The sequence below is a fragment of the Dermochelys coriacea genome, chromosome 4 (genome assembly GCF_009764565.3).
Source record: "Dermochelys coriacea isolate rDerCor1 chromosome 4, rDerCor1.pri.v4, whole genome shotgun sequence".
Taxonomy (NCBI): Eukaryota; Metazoa; Chordata; order Testudines; family Dermochelyidae; genus Dermochelys; species Dermochelys coriacea.
Window position 1 is genome coordinate 86,797,435 of NC_050071.1, and position 27,183 is coordinate 86,824,617.

General features: G+C 42.4%; 1 protein-coding gene across 4 annotated transcripts in view; it reads left to right on the forward strand.

The window, feature by feature from the left end:
* The window catches only part of MTUS1 (microtubule associated scaffold protein 1), a 158,229-nt gene that overhangs the window by 96,750 nt on the left and 34,296 nt on the right, over nt 1-27,183 (forward strand). For 3 of the 4 annotated variants that reach the window (XM_043513703.1, XM_038398534.2, XM_043513704.1), the window contains one exon: nt 26,225-26,291. In XM_043513703.1, the coding sequence (XP_043369638.1) occupies nt 26,225-26,291 (67 nt within the window). Of the gene's footprint in view, nt 1-24,916; nt 25,187-26,224; nt 26,292-27,183 lie in introns of those variants that run through there. The other variant, XM_038398533.2, reaches the window with a different exon arrangement.

Below are 27,183 nucleotides of genomic sequence, written 5' to 3' on the forward strand. Positions count from 1 at the left end.
TGCTCACAAACAGGGAAGAATTGGTAGGGGAAGTAGAAGTAGGTGGCAACCTGGACAGCAGTGACCAAGAGATGGTAGAGTTCAGGATCCTGATAAAAGGAAGAAAGGAGAGCAGCAGAATATGGACCCAGGACTTCAGAAAAGCAAATTTTGCCTCCCTCAGGGAATTGATGGGGAGGATCCCCTGGGAGGCTAAAATGAGTGGGGAAGGAGTCCAGGAGAGCTGGCTGTATTTTAAAGAAGTCTTATTGAGGGTGCAGGAACACACCATTCTGATGTGCAGAAAGAATAGCAAATATGGTCAGCAACCAGCTTGGCTTAAAAGAGAAATCTGTGGTCAACTTAAACACAAAAAGGAAGTTTACAAGAAGTGGGAACTTGGACAGAGATGACTTCAGAGGAATATAAAAATATTGCTCGAGCACGCAGGGGTGTAATCAGGAAGGCCAAAGCACAATTGGAATTGCAGCGAGCAAGGGATGTGAAGGGTAACAAGAATGGCTTCTTGTTAGTGTAAGGGAACTGTTGCCCCCTTACTAACATTCAGTGGGGGTGTTTTAGTTGCTAGCTCCCCGTACTAAAAGGGGGAAGGATCGATGGGGAATCAGGACCCTGAGACTGCCAGTCCCTAGGAGCAATGGGGAGAGGCCAATGCTCTAGGTCAGCCTGAATGATGGGGCGTGTAGGCTAATCAGGGAGTCAGGAGGCCGGGGAGGTCCAGTCCTTCCATGTGAGCTGGAATTGCCTGGGTCAGAAAGAGTGGGGCCGAGCTAAGGAGAAGGCAGGGGCCCAAGCTGAGCTGGGAAGCAGAGCTATGCCAGATCCAGAGGGACCAGAAAAGCAGCCCAGAGAAAGCAGACGCTGTCCTGGGAGCAGAGCTGCAGCCCCAAAGCCAGAGGCACAGCCCAGAGAGAGCAGACTAGCCCTGGGAGGAGAGTTGCAGCAACCAGAGCCAGAGGCGCCAGAGAAGCAGCCCATGAAGCTGGGAGCAGAGCAGCCGCCGTGCTGAGGCAGAGCGGGGCTGGGGCTGGGACTAGAACTGGGGCTGGAGCAATTCGGGGCCAGGTGTCGTGAGCAGCTGGGGAGAGCAAGGGGGGATTCTGGGCAGTGGGCCCAGCACAGGGAGATGCCTCAGCCAGGAGGCTCTGCAGGCCAGACTCGGAGCGGGATTGGTAACCCTGAGAGGGTGGGGGCAACACTGGGAAGAAGGGCCCTGCCACCTAGAGCCTGAGAACGTGTGGCCACCACCAGAGCGAGTGTCCAACCCACAGCATCCCTACAGCACAGCCAGGGCCTGAGAAGAAGGCCTGGGACTTACAAGGAACAGATTGTGAACTGTCCTGACATTCCAGAGACACTGTTTGTGATGTTCCCTGCCACAGAGCAGATTGATGTTTCCTTTAACCTTTCCCATTTTTCCTTATTCTTTTTTAAATTAATTGTTGATTAAATAACTTGCATTTGCTTTAAATTGTATATAATGATCAGTGGATCAGACAAGTGCCCAGTGCAGAGAGAGTACCCTGGGAATCCTGGGCCCAGCCTTGTTGGGGTTTCGAGGACTTTGCCAGACAGGAGAGTGGCAGGGGAGTCCTCAAGGGTAGGGAGGCCTCTGGATAAAGGAAGTGGGAGCGAGGATGCAGATCCTTTTCTGGCTTCTGCACTACCCTGGTGAAGTAGGCTGGTGAAAGTTTCCCACAATAGCGAGACTATTCCCCCGCTTACATTAGCACCAAGAAGGTGGTCAGGGAAAGTGTGGGACCCTTACTGAATGGGGGAGGCAACTTAGTGACAGATGTGGAAAAAGCTGAAGTACTCCATGCTTTTTTTGCCTTAGTCTTCACAGACAAGGTCAGCTCCCAGACTGCTGCACTGAGCAGCACAGTTTGGGGAGGAGGTAAGCATTCCTCCGTGGTGAAAGAACAGGTTAAGGACTATTTAGAAAAGCTGGACATCCACAAGTCCATGGGATCCAATGCATCGGAGGGTGCTGAGGGAATTGGCTGATGTGATTGCAGACTCGTTGGCCATTATCTTTGAAAACTCATGGCAATCAGAGGAGGTCTTGAACGATTGGAAAAAGGCAAATATAGTGCCCATCTTTTAAAAAGGGAAGAAGGAGAATCTGGAGAACTACAGACCAGTCAGCCTCACTTCAGTCCCTGGAAAAATCATGGGCCAGGTCCTCAAGGAATCCATTTTGAAACACTTGGAGGAGAAGGTGGTGATCAGGAACAGTCAACATGGATTCACCAAGGGCAAGTCGTGCCTGACCAACCTGATAACTGGCTCAGTGGATATGGGGAAAGTGGTAGACATGATATATATCTTGACTTTAGCAAAGCTTTTGATATTGTCTCCCACAGTATTCTTGACAGCAAGTTAAAGAAGTATGAATTGGATGAATGGACTATAAGGTGAGTCGAAAGCTGGTTAGATTGTCGGGATCATGGGTAGTGATGAATGGCTTGATGCCTCGTTGGCAGCTGGTATCAAGAGAAGTGCCCCAGGGGTTGGTCCTGGGGCTGTTTTTGTTCAACATCTTCATTAATGATCTGGATGATGGGATGGATTGCACCCTCAGCAAGTTCGTGGATGACACTAAACTGGGGGAGAGATAGATATGCTGGAGGTTAGGGATAGGGTCCAGAGTGACCAAGACAAATTGGAGGATTGGGCCAAAAGAAATCTCATGAGGTTCAAGTGCAGACTCCTGCACTTAGGATGGAAGAATCCCATGCACTGCTACAGGCTGCGGACCAACTGGTTAAGCGGCAGTTCTGCAAAAAAGGACCTGGGGATTACAGTGGATGAGAAGCTGGGTATGAGTCAGCAGTGTGCCCTTGCAGCCCAATATGCTGTTAGCCTTCTTGGCAACATTAGTAGAAGAACTGCCAGCAGATCAAGAGAAGTGATTATTCTCCTCTATTTGGCACTGGTGAGGCCACATCTGGAATATTGTGTCCAGTTTTGGGACCCCCTCTACAGAAAGGATGTGTACAAATTGGAGAGAGTCTGGCAGAGGGCAGTGAAAATGATAAGGGGGCTGGGACACATGACTTATGAGGAGAGGGTGAGGGAACTGGGCTTGTTAAGTGTGCGGAAGAGAAGAGCAAGGGGGGGGGGGGATTTGAAAGCAGCCTTCAACTACCTGAAGGGGGTTTCCAAAGAGGATGGAGTTCAGCTGTTCTCAGTGGTGGCAGGTGACAGAACAAGGAGCAATGGTCTCAAGTTGCAGAGGGGGAGGTCTAGGTTGGATATTAGGAAAAGCTATTTCACTAGGAGGTGAAAGCACTGGAATGGATTACCTAGGGAGGTGGTGGAATCTCCATCTTTAGAGTTTTTAAGGCCCGGTTTGACAAAGCCCTGGCTGAGATGATCTAGTTGGCATTGGTCCTGCTTTGAGCAGGGGGTTGGACTAGATGACCTCCTGAGGTCTCTTCCAACCCTAATCTTCTATGATTCTATGACATTGCTAACAGTCCTCAATCATTGGCAAGAAGAGGATTGGAATTTTGATTCACAGTATCCAGGAATGTTTTACAGTGAGATGCATCCTGGTGACATAGCCCAGGAGAATTTGCTGGCTGGAACCCATGTGGTTGAGAGGATGATGAGAAACTAAACTGCAGAGGGCATAACAACTAAGAAGCAGATATCATTACATCATCCTGTAGAATAGGAGAGACAATTATGAGAAGCGATGTAAGCATGAGTTATAGGAAGTGTGATTGATTTTTAAAACAGATGTGGAAGTGGGTCATCAATCTATGAGCAGCCATAGTTCTGGCATTTCCTGACTGAGTGCTTAACTTCGTGCAACTAGAACATTCTCAAGTTAATTTTCTATTATTGGAATTTCTGAAGATTTCCAAAGTCGGAGGATTTAGAAATAGCTGTATTTTCAATGTCCTGTCTCAGTGAGCATGGCCACACTCTGCTCATTAATGATACAGCATTGTTTCCCCAATAAAGACTCAGGAAATTCTAGTCCCATTAACTGCCATTGGAAGCAGATCAGTTGAAATTGTTCTAAGACAGTGGTCACCAAATGGTAGATTGTGATCAACTGGTCGATCGTGGAGCCTCTGACATTCTGTCTCAGTTTCAGTCACTGAGACAGAGATCATAAGAGGCTCCATGATGGACTAGTCAATCAACAGTTTGGCAGCGCAGAGGGGCTAAGGCAGGCTCCCTGCCTGCCTTGGCCCCACGCTGCTCCCAGAAGTGGCTGGCTTGTCCGGCAGTGGCTCCTGGGGGAGGAAAGGGGACAGAGTCTCTACATGCTGCCCCAACCCTGCAGCTTCCATTGGCCGGGAATGGGGAACCGCGGCCAATGGGAGCTGCAGGGAAGGTGCCTGCGGACGGGGGCAGAGTTTGGAGCTATTTGCCCCTCCTCCCGGAGCCACTGCTGGACTTGCTGGCCACTTACAGGAGTGGCATGGGGCCAGGGCAGGCAGGGAACCTGCCTTAGCCCCACTGCACCACCGCCTAAGGTAAGGGATGCCCTGCTGGAGCTCATACCCTGAACCCCTCCTGCCCCCTAGCCCCCTGCCCCCTCCCAGAGCCTGCACCCAAACCTGTTGCCCGAGCCTTGAGCCCCCTCCTGGAGCCAGCACCCCATCCCTCTCCCCCAGTCCTGAGCCCTCTTCTGCACCCAAACTCCCTGCTGCAGGCTCAGCCCAGAGCCACCTCCTACACTCCAAACTCCCCTGTCCCAGCCCAGTGAAAGTGAGTGAGGAAGAGGAGAGCAAACAGAGGGAGGGGGGATGGGAGTGAGCAGGGCATAGCCTTGGAGAAGGGTCAGGGCAAAGGGTGTTTGGGTTTGTGTGATTACTATTCTTTCTACGTTTTCTTTAAGGTAGATCGTGGGTTGCATTTAAATTCAAAAAATGATCTTGTGCTTAAAAAGGTTGGAGACCACTGCTTTAAGGTTGTCGATAATTCAAATGCTGCAGCTCATTGACCAAAAAACTTTACCCTTGCTTGTGCATGCTTTAAAAATTTTAGTCAATCATACTGAATATGCAGTATGAAATAGATTATTTAAATACAATGAAATACTACTTCAGTGAAATGACTGATAAACAAGTTATTTAATTGAGGTGGCCTTTTGTTGTACGGGGTACTCTGGGATATTTCAGAGTGGTCTCAAGGCAGAGAAGGTTGCCTAATAAAAGGTCTCCAGTACAGGGTTCACTGTGAAAGGTACTGAGAAGAGGTGCTTCTACTGCAGAATGTGATGGTCTTCCAAGTAGTCAGAAACCCTATATATGCCTTAAAGAACTTTTCAACATGCCAGATTTCTGATTATTTCCTGGATTGTCTTCATGAAAATGCAGAAATAGTGGACAAGAAAATGAACAGATCCTACGCTAATAAACTCAGGGTGAAAGGGAGTAGATAGTGAAGGAAGGGGCCTCTTCCCCCGTCCCCGCAGGGCAGCCTAGATGATTCTATAAAGTCTGTATTTCACTGATCAAACAGGACCATTTTGTCCATAATACTTCACACTTGGCAATGCTTAAATTTCAGATTACCTTCTAAAACGTGGCTAACACAGTTTACACAGGAGACCCGAGGCACAAATGTCACTGGCGCAAAGTCAATTAATCAGTAACTGTGAACCTAGATCGCCTGACTTTCATGTGCTCTAACAAGATGAAACTTCTTCCATGTTGAAAAGAAATCTTTGGGAAAAATACTAAGAAATGTATAGAAATCCCTGCTTAAACTATGAATTTGAGTCAACTTTGTGTCTTAAATCAAAATACAGATTCATGATGAGATGGGGGAAGAATAAACCTGTACAACAAATAAACCTCAATATAAGAAAATGGATTAAATTAAAAACCATCCAACTAGAGTTTTCTACATCACTTTCAAGAGGCAAAAATTGTAATGAATAGGGTCTTTAATACATCTGTGATTAATCTGCTACATCTCGTATCTGAAAATTAACACTGGCATATTCAGGTTACGCCTGAAGTTGGGGAGTAGGAGAAAGAAATATCCCATACGGAGTAAGGGCTTGTCTAAACTTACAGGATTGCACCTGCGCCAATGTAGCGCTTACAGGTAGTAAGCACACACTGCCTTCCCCAATGGGAGAGTTTCTCTCATTGTCATAGGTACTCCAACTGTCAGGGAGGTGGAAGAGCTATGTTAATGGGAAATCACTCCCCGAGATATAGCACTGTCTATACCAAAAGTTAGGTTGGGAGTTGGATTTTCCACGTACCTGAGCAACATAGCTATACTGGCATAAGTTTGTAGTGTAGACCAGGGCTAAGTCGGACCTAATTTGAATTGTAATTGCACTTAAGAATCCTGTCTGACTAGGCCTACTCAGTTCAGTGTCACCAAAGGAATGAATAAACATCTGATGGTTCAGAACTAGTATTAAATGAAGCCATTAAACCATTAAAGACTTCAGAGAATATGTACTGAAGACGTGAATACTGTAGTCTGGGATTTAATTGAAGTCTGGAATTTGTGTTTACTAATTAGCCAAAGGCAAATGAAAATTGATTCCCTAATAGAAGTGTTCTATAAAAATGTAAAAAACCCACAATAACAGAAACTTAAGGTCATGATTAGCACCCTTAGAAAACACTTAGGTTGTGTCAGAGGAAAGGCACTACTGAGAGAGATAATATTGAGCATTTTGTAAGAAGTTTGTTTGCTGTAGTATAAAAACTTTCTAGTGCCCTGAAGAATGTGGTGAATCCAAAAAAGGTTATGGAAACAAAACCACCAATAGTATTTTAGTGGTCCCATAGTGAACTTTGCTGCCTCAATTTTGTATTTGAAGTAAGGTAGATAAGATGGCTCTGTCACTAACTCCTTTTCTTAAAACACAAATCAAAAAACGGTGCTTTTGTGCTCTTTGGAGATTTGCTGCAATTGTGTTCTTAGTCTGCCCTCCCACTCCACCTTGTTAACACTTCATAGCTATTTATGTTTGGAATGCATGGTGACTTTTGTGAATGGCGTTTTGTAAAAGTAGAATATCAGCTGATTTCACCAGCTCACTTTGCCTCCTAAATAAGGTGAGAGAGAACGGATATTTCAAGTCAAACTTTTTGGACCACTTTCATTTAGAATTGGTATTTTTCCCCCCAAATCAAAGCATCTGCTTTTATTCGTAAATTCTTTAGGACCCAAATTGATCTTGTCTGTCCAAACATTGAGAGTTAAATTTATAAGGGGTCAAATTCTGCCATCTTCTCTCTCTCTCTAGTCCAATTGAAAGCAATAAGACTACTTGTGTAGGTACTACATGGGTGTATAAGGAAGCAGAAACTGGGCCAAAAACTATCAAAGTGTATATGTATTATTGATACACAGATTTTGGAGGAGCAATGCATAAACCACCATAGTTGCCTTCTAGGGTAGAGTTAATGGTGCAAGAATGGGTAACCAAAGAGCAGATTATAGAAAAATGTCATTCATTGGGTTCTACAGTGTGGTCTGTGGCCAACTTTATCTCTGAATCAGAGGTGCGGTCTCATGAAAAAACAGGTCCCAATATGCGATGATCCAAGCAGAGGCTCATTTTATCAAGATGAAGCAAGATGGTGCATTCCATGCTGTGAAGTGTTACCATTAAAGGCTGCATCTTATAGTTTAAAAATAGGATGGTTGCAATCTAGTCTTCTGCAAATTGAGTATAGCACCTGGCAAATTGCTAAAGTGACCTTCTGCTGGGCAGATTTGGATGCTTACATTGTAAGAACTATTTTCAAGTAAACAAAATGTTGGTTTATTATACCTGCCTTTAGTTCCTAATGTTTAACATGCCTTTTGCCCTTTGATTTTTAGGAGTAGGGGACTACAATTAGACAGCAAGACTCACTTGTCAGGCTTTCCCTTTTAATGGTAATATTAAGATCACCATTTATACAACAGTAAAAATCATTTAAGTACTTGTTATACTAATGAGATTCTATTTGATGCACTCAATTGAAATAATTAACTTTTTGCTCAGATTCATAGATTCAAGGCCAGAAGGGACCATTGTAATCATATAGTCTACGGTCTGTGTTTATATAGGAGCTCAGAACTTCCCCAAAATAATTCCGAGAGCATATCTTGTAGAAAAATTCAATATTGATTTAAAAATTCAGTGATGGAGAATCCATCATAACCCTTGGTAAATTGTTCCAGTAGTTAATTGACCTCACCATTAGAAAATAAGGTATATATTTTTAATCTGAATTTGTCTACCTTCAACTCCAGCCATTGGATCGTGCCATACTTTTCTCTGCTAGGCTGAAGAGCCTGTTGTGCATTCCGCAGGTAGATACTTAAACTGTAATTAAGTCACCCTTTAATTTTCTCTTTAAGCTAAATACATTGAGCTCTTTGAGTCTACCACTATTAAGCATGTTTTATAATCCTTTAATCATTCTCATGGCTCTTCTCTGAACTCTCTTCAGTTTATCAACATCCTTAAATTCTGGGCACAGTATTCCAGCAGCAGTTGCACCAGTGCCAAATATAGAGCTAAAATAACTTCTTTTAGCTTCATCCAAGATTCCCCGGATCACATTAGCTCTTTTGGCCACAGCATTTCCCTGGGAAGTCATGTTCAGCTAATTATCCACCGTGACCCCCAAATATTTTTCAGAGTCACTGTTTCCCAGGATAGTCATCCATCCTGTAAGTATGGCTTACATTCTTTGTTCCAAGATGTAAACATTTACATTTAGCTGTCTTAAAACATATACAGAGCAATCTGGATCGTTTGGTATCAGTGACATGTCCTCTTCATTATTTACCACTCCCCCAACTTTTTTGTTATCTGCAAACTTTCAGTGACTGTTTTCTTCTAGGTCATTGATAAAAGTATTAAATTGCACAGGCCGAAGAACAGGTCCTTGTAGGACCTCACTGGAAACACACCATTTGATGACAATCCGCCTGTGCACACCCCGACACCAGCTGGGGGTGTGCACAGGCAGCTGGTCTAGCCTCCTGGCTGCAAGGGTGATAAGTGAGGCATTCTGGGGCACTGCAGTCTGTGGCCCTTTAAAACTGGGCGGGCTGCTCCTCCAGAATTCAGCATGCAAGCAGGAACGTGGGCTCCAGCTACAACAGCAAACACTCCAGGCCAGGTTCTAGCAAGACATCAGGAAGTCTAGCACTGCTCATGCTCTGCCTGCTCACAAAGGAGGCACAAGACGCGCTGCACAAACTCCTGGATAATTTACACTCATCAGTGCTGAGGCATGTTGTGATCCTGATTAATGTGGGACTTTTGGAACCTGCAAGGATCCTCAAGCGGACTCTGGCATCTGTGGCACTCGTGTCAAAATGAGCAGATAGGCAGTATCAGGTCCTGGTGATGGGATATGAACCGTTCTGTTCCCACCCAATGCTGGGGTCCCTGGTGGAGACAGCAGCTAATGAGAGAACTCACTAGGGCCACCAGAAGTCAACCCCCAAGGACAAGGAGGCAAAATGCCTCGACTGGCTCTCCGAAAAGGCATACTCTATTGTAGCTCCTCCAGATGAGGATTTCCAATTGTCAGGTTGTCCTAGCAAAATATGATCGTATCAAGTGGAGTGCGTTGCAACAATTGATTGACAAGCTAGACAGGACTTCAGAGGTGAATTCCAGATGATCCTTATGAAGAGGCATTGGGTAGCTAGAACCACATTACAGTTGGCCCTGAATGCCACAGATATGGCAACAGCAAATGAAGACTTACCATTTGAAGGCTGCTCACTTTCCCAAGAGAATAGATGAGGTGATGAAGTCCCTCCGACTCTAGGGCCACCCTCAATAATTAGGAATGTATGCCCTGACCTCCAAAAGGAGCCACTTTAGGTTCCAACCTGATCAGTGACATCAACAACCATACTCCTATTTCAGACAGCCAGAGCCATCTGGCCTCAAGGAGGAAGCCCACCATAGGATCTACCTTCCTCTAGCACCATTCTGCACTAGTGCTGACTGTGCAGCAAGTTTGATGTGACATTTTTGAGGACAGCATACCATCCTTCCCTCCTTTCGGGAACCCTCTGACACACTTCCAACAGGCTTGGTCCAGTAATGCCCCAAGACTACTGGATGCTGGAGGTGATCCAAAGAACTTACACAATTCAGTACCTCTCCCTTCTCTCAACCACCCACCCCTCTTCAGGGACCCTTCCCATGAGAATCTGCTTGGATAAGCACTGCAGTGCTTTCTCACTCTTGGTGCTATTGAGGCTGTTTCCCATCAACAGAGAGGAAGGGACAGCTATTTTGCATTAGTTTCGTATCCCCCAGAAAATGGAGGCAGGGTTCAACCAATACTGGACCTCAAGAAGCTCAGGTTGGCAACGGGCTTTTTTGCAAGGATAGGTTCCTGGGTAAGTGTTTTTGTTGTGTGATTGCTGGTGAGTATTTGCTTCAGGTTGGGGGGGCTGTCTGTAAATAAGGAATGGCCTGTCTCCCAAGATCTGTGAGAGTGATGGGTCGTCCTTCCCACTAAGGGTTACCAAAAGAAATTACACGATCTGCTCAAGAAACTCCCTGAAAAAGCACAAGAACAAATCCGCACAGACACACCCCTAGAACTCTGAGCAGGGGTATTCTATCTGCTACTCAAGATCCATAAACCTGGAAATCCGGGACGCCCCATCATCTCAGGCATTGGCACCCTAACAGCAGGATTGTCTGGCTATGTAGACTCCCTCCTCAGGTCCTACGCTACCAGCACTCCGAACTATCTTCGAGACACCACTGACTTCCTGAGGAAACTACAATCCATCGGTGATCTTCCTGAAAACACCATCCAAGCCACTATGGATGTAGAAGCCCTCTACACCAACATTCCACACAAAGATGGACTACACGCTGTCAGGAATAGCATCCCCAATACCATCACGGCAAACCTGATGGCTGAACTTTGACTTTGTCCTCACCCATAACTATTTCACATTTTGGTATAATGTATACCTTCAAATCAGTGTCACTGCTATGGGTACCGGCATGGCCTCACAGTATGCCAACGTTTTTATGGCTGACTTAGAACAACGCTTCCTCAGCTCTCGTCCCCTTATGTCCCTATTCTACTTGTGCTACATTGATGACATCTTCGTCATCTGGACCCATGGAAAAGAAGCCCTTGAGGAATTCCACCATGATTTCAACAATTTCCATCCCACCATCAACCTCTGCCTGGACCAGTCCACACAAGAGATCCACTTCCTGGACACTACGGTGCTAATAAGCGATGGTCACAAAAACACCACCCTATACCAGAAACCTATTGACCGCTCTACTTACCTACATGCCTCCAGCTTTCATCCAGACCACATCACACGATCCATTGTCTACAGTCAAGCTCTTCAATACAACCGCATTTGCTCCAACCCCTCAGACAGAGACAAACACCTACAAGATGTCTATCAAGCATTCTTACAACTACAATACCCACCTCCTGAAGTGAAGAAACAGATTGACCGAGCCAGAAGAGTACCCAGAAGTCACCTACTACAGGACAGGCCCAATAAAGAAATAACAGAACACCACTAGCGGTCACCTTCAGCCCCCAACTAAAACCTCTCTAGCGCATCATCAAGGACAGACAGCCCTCCAACCTGAAGCAAATACTCACCAGCAACCGCACACCACACAACAAAAACACTAACCCAGGAACCTATCCTTGCAACAAAGCCTGTTGCCAACTGTATCCACATATCTATTCAGGGGACATCAGCCACACTATCAGAGGCTTGTTCACCTGCACATCTACCAATGTGATATATGCCATCATGTGCCAGCAATGCCCCTCTGCCATGTACATTGGCCAAACCGGACAGTCTCTACATAAAAGAATGAATGGACACAAATCAGAAGTCAAGAATTATAACATCCAAAAACCAGTTGGAGAACACTTCAATCTCTCTGGTCACTCGATTACAGACCTAAGAGTGGCTATCCTTCAACAAAAAAGCTTCAAAAACAGACTCCGAGAGACTGCTGAGTTGGAATTAATTTGCAAGCTGGACACCATTACATTAGGCTTGAATAAAGACTGAGAGTGGATGGGTCATCACACAAAGTAAAACTATTTCCCCATTTTTATTTTTTCCCCCTACTGTTCCTCACGTGTTCTTGTCAACTGCTGGAAATGGCCCAACTTGATTATCGCTACAAAAGGTTTTTTTTTTCCTCTCCTGCTGGTAATAGCTCACCTTACCTGTTCACTCTTGTTACAGTGTGCATGGTAACACCCATTGTTTCATGTTCTCCATGTATATAAAATCTCCCTACTGTATTTTCCACTGCATGTATCCAATTAAGTGAGCTGTAGCTCACGAAAGCTTATGCTCAAATAAATTTGTTACTCTCTAAGGTGCCACAAGTACTCCTGGTCTTTTTGCGGATACAGATTAACACAGCTGCTACTCTGAAACCTATATTTTCTGTATTATCTATCCCTTTCCTGATGATTCCTAACATTGTTAGCTTTTTTGCCTGAAACTGCATATTGAACAGATATTTTTCAGAGAACTATCCATGATGACTCCAAGATGACAAGTAATAGTCAACTTAGACCACATCATTTTGGACATATCATTTGGATTGTTTTCCAGTGTGCATTATTTTGTACTTATCAACACAGAATTTCACCTGCCATTTGGTTGACCAGTCACCCAACTTTGAGATCTCTTTGTAATCCTTCAGAGTCTGGTTTGGACTTAACTCTTAAGTAATTTAGTATCATCTGCAACTTTTCCGCCTCACTTGTTATGCCCTTTTCCAGATAAATTATGAATATGTTGAACAGCACAGGTCCCAGTACAAATCCTGGGGGGATCCTGCTGTTTTCCTCTTTCCAGTGTGAAAACTGACCATTTTTCGTCCTATCCTTTGTTTCGTATCTTTTAACCAGTTACTAATCCATGAAAGGAGCTTCCTTCTTAGCCTATGACTGTTTATTTTGCTTAAGAGTCTTTGGTGAGGGACCTTGTTAAGACTTTCTGAAAGCCCAAGTACACTATATCCACTGGATCACCCTTGTCCATGTACTTGTTGACATCCTCAAAAGCATTCTAATAGATTGGTGAAGTGTGATTTTCCCTTACAAAAACCGTGTTGACTCTTCCCCAACATACCATGTTCATCTGTGCGTCTAATAATTCTGTTCTGTGCTGTAGTTTCACCCAGTTTGCCTCATATTGAAGGTAGGCTTGCCAGCCTGTAATTGTCAGGATTGTCTCCAAAGCCTTTTAAAAAAAATTGGCATCACATTAGCTCTCCTCCAGTCCTCTGGTATAGAAGCTGACTTATTACTGTTAATTTATAAATTTGTTCCACAACCTCCTCTATTGACACCTCAATCTGGGGCAGTTCCTCAGATTTGTCACCTAAAAAGAATGGTTCAGGTGTGAGAATCTCCCTTGCATCCTCTGCAGTGAAGACTGATGTAGAGAATTAATTTAGCTTCTCTGCAGCAGCCTTGTCTTCCTTGAGTGCTCCTTTAGCACTTCAGTCATCCAGTGGCCCCACAGATTGTTGAGCAGGCTTCTTGCTTCTGATGTACTTTAAAAAAAACAACTTTTTTTGCTGTTAATTTTTGCATGTTTTTCTTAGTTGCTCTTCAAATTCTTCTTTGGCCTGTCTAATTATGCTTTTACACTTGACTTGGCAGAGTTTCATGCTCCTTTTTATTTTCCTCAGTATTTGACTTGCATTTTTCGAAGGATGTCTTTTTGTCTTTAACTGCCTCTTTTACTCAGTTAACCTTGGTGGCATTTTTTGATACTCTTGTTTCTTTTTTTGATTTGGGGTATCTGTTTAGTTTGAGCTTCTATTATGGTGTTTTAAAAAAGTTTCCATGCAGCTTGCCAGCATTTCACTGTTGCGACTGTTCCTTTTTAGTTTCCATTTAATTAGCATCTTCAAAAAGGGGAACTACACAAAAAGGAAGTTTAAATGCTACTGTGGTGGGTTTCTTTGGTATTTTCTCCTCTAGAAGGATATTAAATTTAATTACATTATGGATGCCAATACTGAATGGTTCAGCTGTATTCATCTCTTGGACCAGATCCTTTGCTTCACTTAAGACTAAATCAGAATTGCCTCTCCCCGTGTGGGTTCCAGAACTAGCTGTTCCAAGAAACCGTCAATAATGGTGTTTATCTCGGCATTCCATCCTGCGATGACATTTGGGTGTGGATGAAATTGCCCATTATTGGGGGTTTTTGTGGTCTCTCTAATCTCCCTGATCATTTCACAATTACTGTCTCAGTAGTTTATCCCTACTGCTACATTCTTATTATTCAAGCATGGAATTTCTATCCATAGAGGCTCTCTAGTAGTTTGATTCATTTCAGTTTTTTACTGTATTTGACCCTATGCTTGCTTTCACATATAGTGTCACTTCCCCACCAGCATGACCTCCTTCAGTCATTCCTATACATTTTGTACCTGGTATTACTGTGTCTTATTATCATGCCTATTCTATCTGTATCCTCCATTAATACCAGGCACTCAGGTCCACCCATCTTAGTATGAATTAGAATGACAAACTCCTTGAATTTGTATACAAACGTTTATAAAATTTGTCAGTGTGTAGTTGCCTCCTTTTGAAGTGCTTTAATTGAATGGGACTCTTTTATTTGACTGTTTCCCTTCAGTTCCTACCTGTACTTTATCTACTTCTATCCTTTTCTCTTTACTAGGGTATACAGAAACCACTTTAACAAGCCCATCCTTAAGGGACGTCTGTCTGAACTGTGTGCTTGTCTGCACCTGTCAGCTTTCCTCCAGCCCTTATTTTAAAAACTTACCTTTTTAATTTTACTAGCTTAATTTTACAGAATGCTAGCAATCTCGTTTCATTTTGGTTTAAGGGGAGCCCATCCTTCCTGTATAGGCTCCTTCTTTCCCAAAAGGTTCCACGGTTCCTAACAAACATAAATTCCTCATCCCAGTGCCATCGTCTCCATGCATTGAGAGCCCGCAGTTCTGCCTGTCTAAGTGGTACTGGAGGCATTTCACAGAATTTCACTATCAGGGAAGTCTTGGACTTCAATTTCTTACCTAGCAGCCTGAATATGGCCTCCAGTACTCTTTTTTTTTCCTACCTTTCCCTGTCATTGGTACCTCTATGTGCCATGATCATAGATTCCTCACCACCACTGCACAAACATCTCTATCTAGGTGTCTCAAGAGGTCCACACCCAGCAGGTGTGTCTCAAGAGGTCCACACCCAGCAATCTTTGCACCCAGCAGGCAATTCACCATGCAGTTCTCCCAGTTATCACAAACCCAACTACCTATATTACTAATAATTGAATCCCTGCATTACTATTGTCTGTCTCTTCCTAATAACTGGGGTCCCTTTCCCTGGAGAGGCGTATCCTTGGTATGAGAGGATACCATGACATCCTCTGGAAGGAGGTCCCAGTTTTGGGATCATTTACATCTGCTCCAGTTTGTTGATCTTTCCCAGGGATCTTCATCCTCCTCAACAACACAGAGGCTGTCAGACAGGGGGTGGAACCTACTGTGTTCCTGAAAGTCTCCTCTATATACCTCTGTCTCCCTGAGAGACTTGGTCTCTGAGGGCCATGTACTGCTTTTATGATGTACACATATGCCACCTGCCCTCAAGGCAGGCAGTCATACATGCTGCATTCAGTACAATAAACTGGATAGTCCCCACTCTCCTGCTGGAATTCTGCTGGCATTATTTTTATTTTGTAGGATGTTTTATTGGTTTTGAGGGGCGATTAACCTAAGTTTAGTGTGTGTATGTTGGGTGTATCTGCCTCTCTCAACCCACTCACAAAAAATCCCATTTGCTAGCTCCTCTGGTTGCTTAAAAGCTGCCTCTTTAAACCCTCTTTCTCCCTCAATTAGCCCCGTGTCCCTTGTCAAGTGATCCTAAAGGGATTAAGGATCAAATGGTAGCAAGCAAGAACCTCGTCAGTAAGCTTTCAGCCTAGCCACTCAGGTCACTTGGCGCAATACACAGCCTCCAAAGCAGATCACACTATAAACTGAATGCAAGCAAGCATCCAACAAACTCACCCCACAGGTCATGTAGTCTCTCCTCCTTCACCTGGAGAACTCCCATGCAGAAAACTCCCGTCTGCTACTCCTGTTCACTCTGCACAGAGAATATGAAACTGGATTGCCCAGTGCATCAGAACATCCTATCAGCTAGCTGGCAGGTAACCATCCAACAAGATTTGTGCCCCATCCACTAGAGCACAGTCCAACTCTGTGGTCTCCCTAGCAAGACTATCCAAGATGCTTGCCAACTAGAAACCTGGCTGTTAAGTATATGTATTTTCTAAGCACTACACAGTGGTGCAAGCAGCCAGGGATGCTGCAGGTTTGGGAAGATTAGTACTACAATCTGTTTTCACAGAGACTACCAATACCCCTGTCACAAGTGAGGGTCACAGCTGGGGAGTCACCAGCTGTGGAATATGCACACTGACTAGCACTTGAAGAAAGAGGTTGCTATCTGTACAGTAGTGAATGTTCTTTGAGATGTTTAGTCCATATACATATTCCACATCCCACCTGCCATCCTTGTTGCTTCAGAGTCTAGGCGTCATGAGCTTTCGTGGTAGAGAAGAAACTGGGTGTGGCAGCGTGGCTCTGCCCTTTATACCCTCCCATAAGGAAGGGAGGGGTCATGTGCTGCCCTGAAGAATCCTGCTGACTAGAACATTCTGGTGGGTGCATGCTGGATGTGCACTTAGCAACTGTGGACTATGTATATGGACTGTGTATCTCAAAGAACATCCATCACTGTACCGGTAAGCAGCCTCCTTTTTCTTTTGTGCCAATAGGGAAACTAAATCAGAGAAGAGTGGAGGGACTTGCTCGCACAAATTAGCAATAAATACCCACTTCTCTTGTATTGTAGACCAATATCCGCTCCACTGGACCATGCTGTCTGTGTATGACAGTTACCTTTATCCTACAGGCCAAGACTCATCAAATTTAATCATAGGCTGACTACCTCATAATAGTATCTTGTGAGTTACCTACCTTTGGTTTACAGAGACCACTTCATATCCCATCCACATTAGTAAAACATCCCTGTGGCAACTACAGCCGTTGCTTACATTGAAAAATATTGGGAAATAATTTAATATATTTTTAGATGTCTTCAAGTGCAGTTTAGCAGCAGAAAAGAAGGGAAGATCATATTTTAGCACCATGTAACCAGCAAGTGCTCTATGGACTACCAGAGATCATGGACCACAATTTTGGAACTGATACTCAATTCTATTTATGGAGTAATATAAGTGTGTATACAATACTTCAAAATAAACTGGTAGATCCATACCCGAAGGATTTTACATTCCAAATTAGGTGCAATACACCAAAAAGTGATAGATTAAAAGCTACAGCAGTTGAAAGGTCCTGACATCTTGATATTTATGCCCTTTTGGCCACTTCTTTTTGTAGTTAACTTTGTTTACATTTAATGGACAGGATATTGTGAGCATTGAGTGCTGAAGGAAAAAACATGTGAAATCACCTGAGAGAAGACAAGGGGTGTCTGAAGATCTGATTTGTTAATCACATAGTTAATACCCTTTTTAGGAAGAGTATTAAATTTGATAAATACAGCTATATATAAATATTGTGATGCCTGTTTATAGCAACACGCAACCGGCATCTTGAAACTATAGAATGAAATATGTATATTGTATACATCATTTCATACAATATAAATATGGAACACATTGGTATAAAATATTGGTGCCTATTTGAGATGGCCTTGTTGCTTCAAAGTGGGGAAGCCGTGTGTGTTACACAGATCATCCCAAACAAGTATCAATAAAACCCTTGTACAACTCATGTATTTACATGTCACGTTTTATATAAGTATATTAGAAATATTTAGAATTTTAACGTTTTTATTGGTACTGTTTTTTCATGTCTGCTTTTCAAGGCAGGATCCCTCAGTACCATGAGGCTATCTGTTCAGGATTCAAAGAGCAAACTCATAACTTTAGAAACTTCTAAATATCATGTCCAGCCAGCTTTTCTTTACCTATATTATCTTGACTTCAAAAGGATCTTCTAGGCCTAGAAGAGTTTCCATTGGAATACTGGTATCTTCCCTTTCAAGTGATCAGAAGCTCCCATGTCTAGCTCTGATGGGTTGGAATATTAAACGTTAAACCTGTAACAGTGACACGCTTCCCTGAGGTATCCAGTGTTTTGAGACGCCTCATTACCACCTAACTTTAGCATGAGAAAGTCTTGTCTGTGCCTGCCAGGCATCAGCCCCCTAACTCCAGCAGCCAGAGACAACACAAGCATTCCCCTCTAAGCCTTGCAGGCCCTGCTGTTTCTCTACTGGTTAGCAACAGGAACACCCCTACCCCCAAGCCCTCCGAGCATCTCCCTATTCCACTGGATGCTCTCAGTATTCACAGTTTCACTGTTTCCAAAGAAACAATACCCCCCCAGCTTACCTGTTTCGCTTCAGATCACTGCTCCACTTAGCGCGAAACACTTAGATATGTTTATAGTGAAACTAAGTGTGTTTATTTAACTAACCACGTAGATTCAAATAATAGCAAGTAGAAGTATTGAAAACAAATGGGGGGTACACTTTCATAGCATGCATGCTAGAGCCTAGGCTTTATTAACAAGATACTCCTGTATTGTGGAATTACTCACCCAAAATCCTTGCAGTGTTTTATAGCCAGGCTGGCGCTGACCCTCCTTTCATAAGACAAACATGCTGTTAGCTTGCCTCTTTGGTGGGGGATCCTTTGTGCTTCCTTGTACCCCTAGATATACCCTAACAATCCTTTGTCCTTAGTCGTAAAGAGGCCACCCCCTGCTATTTTGTCCTGTAAATTTCCCCCCTCGTAGATTTTTCCAATTTTTATTTTCTATCTGTGGCTTAATATGCAAATAGGCATACATTGAGAGGCATGCAGTCCCCATATGACCAGACAGGCAGATAAGCATCTGTTACTTCATGGCTGAAAGGAACATATCTAAGGCATGTCACTCCTGGTGACCTGCCTTACCTTTAAGGCCTTAAGAACATCATTTTCTGCATCAAGGCATAATTTCTTAAATATTATCCGTACAAACGTTTAGCAATGATCATGATACCCAGCAGCCTACTGCTCTTGGTAGAGACCTCGCTCGTCACCGTTTGGTGAACTATGATGCATATATCTGACCTACGAGATCCCTATAAAACCCTGTACACCCTAGTGCAGTTTGCCATTTGGGACCAAGAGGTTCCTGGGTCACTAGAGGCATTAGAGACTATTATAAGCGTGGACCTCAGACTAATGTGATTCTGAGAGAAATTTGGAAAACTCCATCTTTTTCATGGATGGAAAACCTCTCTTCCTGGTGTGGGCAGCTGTTTGTTTTTTTTTTAATGGCAGCTGTCTGAAGGTGCCCAGATGTTTGGAATGTTACAGGCAGTCCCAGTGGAGATGAATTTGTGAGCAGAGTATGGGTGAGGTGGTCAAAGGTGCATGTAAAATGCAGTTTATCACGTGGATATTGGACTAAACATATGCATAAAACGACTATTAAAACCCCCCAGACATTTCAATATATAAACGTAAGTTTTCCATTGTTGGTTCTTGGAAACTTTCCATTTAGCAGTTTAAATATAATTTCAAAGGATTTTGTTTCCAGAGAAGGAAATCAATTTTGTTTAGAGTTTACACTACATGGCACTTATAACTAGTACCAGACTTGCAGCGATAGCTTATTGGGCAGGTGTGCTAAAGTAAAGCCAGATTTACTATCTCTGTCATGCAGTCTTTAACTGTAATAGCTAGTTGTTGAGGGAATTACAGTTCTACACACACCAAGGAATTCCACAAAGTAAAACAGGACTTACACTTTAGTTTCAAGAGCTGCAAGACACACTAGGTATAAAACTATATAAAGATTGTTTATTCTGTAGTTGGGACTAAGATCTACTCTGGTATTGTCTCTAATCCCTTCCCATCCCCACACAACCCTCAAAATTGTAAGAAAAAAGTTGACTTGGACAAAATTTCTATGTATTTTTGTGCCATTAAAACAGATCAGTTTGGAAAAAAAAGGGCAGACACTAGTTATCCAGCCTGCCTACTTGATCCGGCAATGAGGTCATAATTGTGCTTTCAACCTACCTGTTGCCATTGAAATAACTGATGTCACAAATTTAGAATGACTACTACTTGACTGTTCCATGAAGTTTGAGTGGGGTGATCCTTGCTTAAACATAGATCTTTCATTAATACCAAACAGCTGGAAAAACGAACAAATCTAAACTAATTTCTCTTTGAAGATGACTTTTAAAGCTGCTGCATTAATTTCTAGTCTTATTTTAAATTAAAATCTTGCAAAGCATGTATTTATTTCTACTTTGATGCTCCATCCTGAAGTACTACAATGTCATACTGTATAAAACTTGAAATGAAATGTCTATGATAGTTTTGATTGGACCACTCAAACTTCATCACATCTTCATAGTCTTTAGTATTTTATCATATTTCAGTTTCAAGTCTTGCAAGTTGGTTTTATTTCGTAGAACTCCATGTATGTTTAGGACTACAGTTCCCTCAGCACCTAGCTATTACATTTAATACCAAGCTATATGTCAGAGGTGGTAAGTCTAGTTTTTGTTTAATGTATCTACCTAATAAGCTTGCATTTTAAGTATTGCATTCAGATTTTACAAAAGCCTTACAAAAAACTAGAAGGAGCCCTGATTCTTTTACATCTGGAAACAAACGTTTAGTGTCTTTGTTGTCCTTGAAGGTTTTGTAATTAACAAGGGAATTCTTTAAAGAACCAGAAAAACTGACAATTATCTGACTTAAATTGTCTTTAAATGCCAATATGTCTGTTTTCAGTTTATATACAGATTTTTTTAAAAAATTGTGTTTTACAGTGGGTCTAGTGATGATAAATGCATGAAGAGGCTTTGGCAGAGTTCAACAACCATGGCTGTAGTACTACTTAATTTTTTGCTCTTGTATTCTTAAAATTTCCATTTTCCATAAATCTGTCTATGGGAAAATCTAATTATCTGTCTTCAGTATAACTGACATGCAAAAATTCAGCTAATGTTGGCAGCATTGAATTTTAAACAGGCTACTTGAATTTGGATGTGTTGGTAACTGATAAAGCCCAAATTTACCATTATACTAAGCACTGTTTGAATTATAAACCCAGTACTGCCTTTTAGCAATTGGGACAGTACAGGGTGGGTTTTGTACCCAAGCAAATTATGTGCCCAACTTCCACTCAAAATCAATGGGAATTAGGTGCCTAGCTCAATTAGGTGCTTTTGAAAATCTAACTTATTTAACCAGAGCAGATATACCCTGGGCAGATTAGGACCCTGGAAGTGCAGTATGGGTACACAGAACACTCTTTGTAGGGACCTGATATTCTAGGAGGAGCGCAGGCCTTGGCTAGCCTGTCCTGAAACACCGTTAGCAAAGTAGAATGCTGCTTACCCATATGGCTGACCTAGAAGCACTCACTCTCCTTTTCATTCAGCACCATCAGTCCCATGGAACTTGGAGGGAAGGCAGAGTCTTGGCTGCTTTGCCCTGTGGCATTGCTGACAGAAGCATACTTCAGCTCTGCTCACCTTTCAGACGGCACACGGGTCACACGAGTTTCCTGCCTCTAACCATCCAGGAATTGCTTCTCCCTGTGACCAATATTGATTCCCAGGCCTTGTCTATACTTAAAATTTATACTGGCATAGCTATGTTGGTCGGGGTGTGAAAAAATCCTATCCCTCACTGACATAGCTATGCCAGTAAAAATGTTGAGTGTAGAGTAGCTTTGCTGACAGAGTGCTCTTGTTGGCATAGTTAACATCATTTAGGGTCTGTCTACACATAAACCACTGTGGTGGTGCAGCTGCATCACTGAAGCACTTTAGTGAAAACACTGCCTACACCGACTGGAGGGGTTCTTCCTTTGGCATAGGTACTGTACCTCCCTGAGAGGAGGTAGCTAGGTTGACGGGGAAATTCTCCTATTGACTTCGCACTGTCTACTCACAGGGTTAGTTTGGTTTAACTACATCACTCAGGGGTGTGGATTTTTCACACTACTGAGTGACACAGTTGCACCAACTTAATTTCCTAGTATAGAGAGGGTTGCTAACCCTCCAGGATTGGCCTGGAGTCTCCTGAAATTGGCATCAATCTCTCAGTGAGTATTGAAAGCAATCCAGGAGATTTTAATAGGATACGTTTAAAAATACATCAAATCATGTTGGAAGAAAAGAAAAAAAATCTCCCGGAATAGCTTCAGTCAGAGTTGGCAACCCTAAGTGTAGACCAGGCCTCTATGGTGTTCCTACACCAGAGGTGGTGTTCCTACACCAAGCAGGAAAAACTCCTGTTGGTGTATGCTGCATCTACACTAAGAGGCTATACCAGTACAGCTCTGCAGTGTAGACATAATCCTAGGTAATGTAAAGGCAAAGAGTGCATAGCATTGATTAGAAGTATTCAAAGCTGGCTGGGCTCATGTCTGGTCTACACTATAGACCTATATTGATAAAGAACTCTATCACCTGGGTGTGAAAAATCCACACCCCTGAGCAGCACAGTTATACCGACCTAACCCCAGAGTAGACAGCACTATGTTGGCGGGAGCTTCTCCCGCCAACTAACTACCACCTCTCCGGTAGATGGATTAATATGCTGATTGGAGAGCTCTCTCCCCTCAGCTTAGAGCATCTTCATTAAAGTGCTACAGCAGCACAGCTGCATCAGTGCCAATGCACCAATGCAGCGTTTTAAGTGCAGACTTGCCCTCAGTCTCTTTGGGACGCTGGGGAAAGAAAAAACTGCCAGGTTGGAGATGAGGAGTCAAATAGCACCAGTAAAGGGAAAGGAAAGGGAAGTAACACCAAGAAAAGGACCCAGAGAGCTAGGAGACCTATGGAGGTAAAAAGGAAGAACATTGGTGAAGAAAGTAGCTGGAAAGAAGAATTGGGTAGTAACCCAAGCAGGGTTAAAGAAGGTTAACTAAGAATTGGAGTGAAGTTTTACAAATGAGAAGTTTGTAACATTTGGAGGCAGGGAGGAGGAAAAACAAACACTGAAAGATTGGGAAAAAAAATCACAGAACAAATGTATGCAAGTATAAATTTAATTTAGAAAAGAACAAGGATCCTGAAGGTGGCTATGGAAAACTGCGTCAAGACAATGAAACAGAAAAGGAGAAGCAAAACACAAGATAGACTAAGTCTTAGTTTGCATAGTTCAACAAATGATAGTAAATAGAACTTAACTATGTACACAGTACTACAGTGAGATCTAATTAGATAATAAAAACTCTGCGTATTCATGGTTTCATTCAGTTCTGTGTATCTGTAGTGGGCACTGATGTTACAGTGCTATGATTCATCCTTTCCTCACACTCTTCTCCAGAGAAAAACTGCATCCTGGTAAATTCCCTTGAACAAGTATGAAATTCTAATACCCTAAAGACAATCTATGGCTATGGTTTAGTTTTGATTGGGAGAAAATGTGGTTTTCAATCCTGTTCAATCAAGTTAGGAAACCCCTCCTAATGCTTATTAATATGAGGTTACAACACAGTCCTCTAACAAGCCTTTGAATATGTTAGCATGAGTCTTAACCAGAATTAAGAGGAGTCTTGAATTAATTGAGCTAAGCTAATTTGATTAAGCTAAAATGACAAAGTTGCACCTTTTTTGCCTTTGACAGGACATATCAATAGACATATGCTGTGCCAGTCTGCTCAGTATATAATCTTTCTAAATTTAGGGCCAGCCCTATAGTTCAGGTTCATGTATAGGTGTCCTTCACTTGATTTAAACTAAAGGGGAGCAGACTTCATTTTATCTTCTCCCTCTAGGCTCAGTGTAGTAACCTCACTTTTTTTCCCATTTGCATCAAAAGAGGATGTGTTTTAAGGCAGCTTCTAACAGTCATATGCTAAATCTTTTTTTTATTGTAATTAAATTGTTATAATATAGGCAAATGCATCTGAAGAGAATGTGTAGGTAGGTCTTTATATGATGCATAGCCAGTGAAGGACTTGCTTGAAAAGTCCAAATGTTACACCGTATGAGTTGACAGTTTTTCAAAAAACACTCTTTACTCAAGAACAAACTAGGTATTACAGCTGTGTGATCAAACTAGGAGATGGCTGAGATGTTGCACTTAGTGCTAAATGAGTGGCTACCTAACTAACGGCTATATCTAACTCCTTTGGGCTTGTCTTTAAGATGAATGTCTCATAGTTTCACTCGCTCTTCAGATTTCGAAGGAATATTTGCCACCTCCTTTATTCTCCTCTAATTAGTGAGTTTCTTATCAAGAGTCCTAAACTAATTTGCAGTAGGAATAAACAGGGGAGAAATAAATGTATTCTAAAGGTGGGGTTTTCTGTGAGCACTCCCCACCCCTTGGCTTTAAGTATGGCAGTGTTAACGTTTGAATTTAACTACCATAGATGTTTGTGTAGTTACTCCAAAAAAAAAATCTGAATGGTTTTGTACAACTGTATTATGTTTCTAATATAGTACAGGTGAAAGCAAAGGAGACAACGTTCACAGTGAAGCTTGCTGCAAGTGATGGGGTCATTAGAAATGCAAGTTTGGGTACTCATCATCATGTTAAACTTAGTGTTTACATTGCATTCTCACTGGTGCATAATTTTGTTTTTTCTATCCAGTTCAGGTCTCAGGTCAATTATTTTGTGTATACAAATTACGTGAAAGCCTGGTATATCTAGCTCAGAAAGCTAAAAATATACTCCATTATCCATGGGGAAGGTCAGATTTTCCTTTACTGAACCAGCTGATATTTGAGTAAGTGGCAATCGATCAGTCTAATGTCTGCTTCTCATTTTTCATAAATGAAGGGCTGTGGCTTTAAGTAATCACTGACTGCTTGTGCCAAGTGCAGAAGCTGCAATATCTGCCTCTGGTGGGAGAGAGCAGTACAAGCAGTACGGTAACCTGCAAAGCTTGAAGTAAGGCTGAGGCAAGGTCCAATGGAGCCCTTCCTAGTAGTGTCTTGTATCTAGCCAGACCAGTTTGGTGTGTGGTGTTGCCAGTACCACCTGTATACCCTGTTACATGTGCAGGGGGGAAAGTGGAGACACAGAAGCTGGAAAATGGGCTGCTCTAGCAGCAAAATGTGCCTCTATTCTCAATCTGCTGCAACAAGGGTAATTAGTATTTGTTTTATAGTGCTTTTCTGGAAGAATGTCAGGGAATTTAGGCAGTGGCTGACTGCAGGGAAGGTGACATGGCTCCAGCAGCAAGCAATTCCTGACTGGAAAGCCTGAATCTTATGATCTCTGCAACATTATGCTCTCCACAGCAGTGGTTGCGTCCGGAGGATTCTGTTCATGAAGTGAACACTGAACTGTGAAGTACCTTTAATGTAGTTATGCTATGTATGCTGCGAATTGTCCTTCTTGAATCTGCTTCTTAAACTCTGTTCTATGCAGCAGCTAGTTTCAGGTTTTTAGGCGGTCTTTCAGTTGTGGGCAGAATATAAGGGGCAAAGAGGTAGTCGGGTTTTTTTCCTGGCTTTTAACTTGAATAACAAGCTGATTCTTGCTTTAAAAAGCTCTAGTTAGTCTTCCTGAATGCCAAGACTACTTTCTATATTTTTATATATTTTCTTTCTATTCTAATCTGTTTTTTGTAAAGCTAGAAGTTAAATCTGAGTATTTTAGCAGTCATTGAATGTATAAAATCTATTAATGAAAAAATGGCGATAGTTTAAAAGTGGGCTTTACCTTTCCTTCATAGAAGATTGAGCTTCTAGCAACGTTTAGCTGTGTTTACATTCAGCGCAAAGTACATATGCTGACAAGACCTTAGCGTAAATATTTAAGTTTGTGTTTGAAAGAGGCATGCATCATGTGTTCTGTTCATGCATTAGTTGAAACATTGTGGGTCAATATACAGTTACACCCATTAAAAAAAATCCTAAATACAATCATTTAATTGCTGCAAACTGAGATTTAATTGGATTGTTAACTTGGGAAAACTAGGGAGGCTGTTTAAAGAATAACTTCCATAACTAAGGAACATCTGTGTGTTTGTAACAGCAAAGCTGTTACCCTAAATGATTCATTTCTTGGCTTCTCACTCTTGCCTTTTGTTTTCCTACAGATAATGAGAGTTAATTATTGGAAGGTGTTCTATTCAAAACACTAGTAACCAAATGGTTTTTTTTCTTCTTTTTTTTACAGAGGGAGGAAGCACTAAAACAGCATAAAGAGCTATCTCAAGAATTCCTCAACCTTAGAGGAGAGCTGGGTAAGAAGCAATTTTCCCAATTTTAGGGAGGGGTGGGGGAAGGAAATGCAGCAAGAGTTCTTTTGTAAAGACAGATGTCACGGTATTGTAACAGAAGTCATTAATTCCCTGGCTGAATTCTCTTCAAATGCTATAACGCTGCATTACTCTGGAGTCTTGACAGCATGACCCCGGGTTCACTGAATTCCTGGCGCTGATCTGACTAAGCCTGAAGGGCCTCCTCAGGAAGTGTGTATCTGATGACCAAAATGTTCACTTTCCAAAGAGGGGAGGATGTCTCACAGTATGCATATTCCTGTTTGATACCTAAATTATTTGTAAATTGTTTCTACAGACACTTTCTGACAAAAGTTGATTAAAACTAAAATGTACCATATAAATCTATATTTTCTCTTTACTGGATTGTGGGCAAATGAGTGTAAAATTAATAGAAGGAAATGCCATAAATCTCATGCGATTAAATGCTTGAGAACTCATCTTTGTGGACAGCTATAATATTGAAAATGAACGGTCATGTGCAAGGGATAGTTTTGCCAACTTTGAAGTTGCATTTAACTGTTTTCATTGGTGACGTCAGTTTGTTTTGCCTTGATCTTAGTGGTATTTTGCTCAGATATTTGTGTTTGAAATGAAAATGTAACTGCAGTTGAGGCAAATAGAGCTAATACTTACACAGTATCAGCACATTTTTATTGTGATAACCTACAACCATAGCATTCTGAAAACAGAAATCACCTGTGTGTCTGTCTCAGATACTTCATCATCATTACTTTCCAACTTCTCAATATTGTGAAAATAGGACCTGAAAGTTGTAAATAGTCTGTCAAAGTTAACTGTGTGTATAGCTCTCCTTACTTGCAGGAACAGCATTAACTGAAGGCTTATTTTCCAC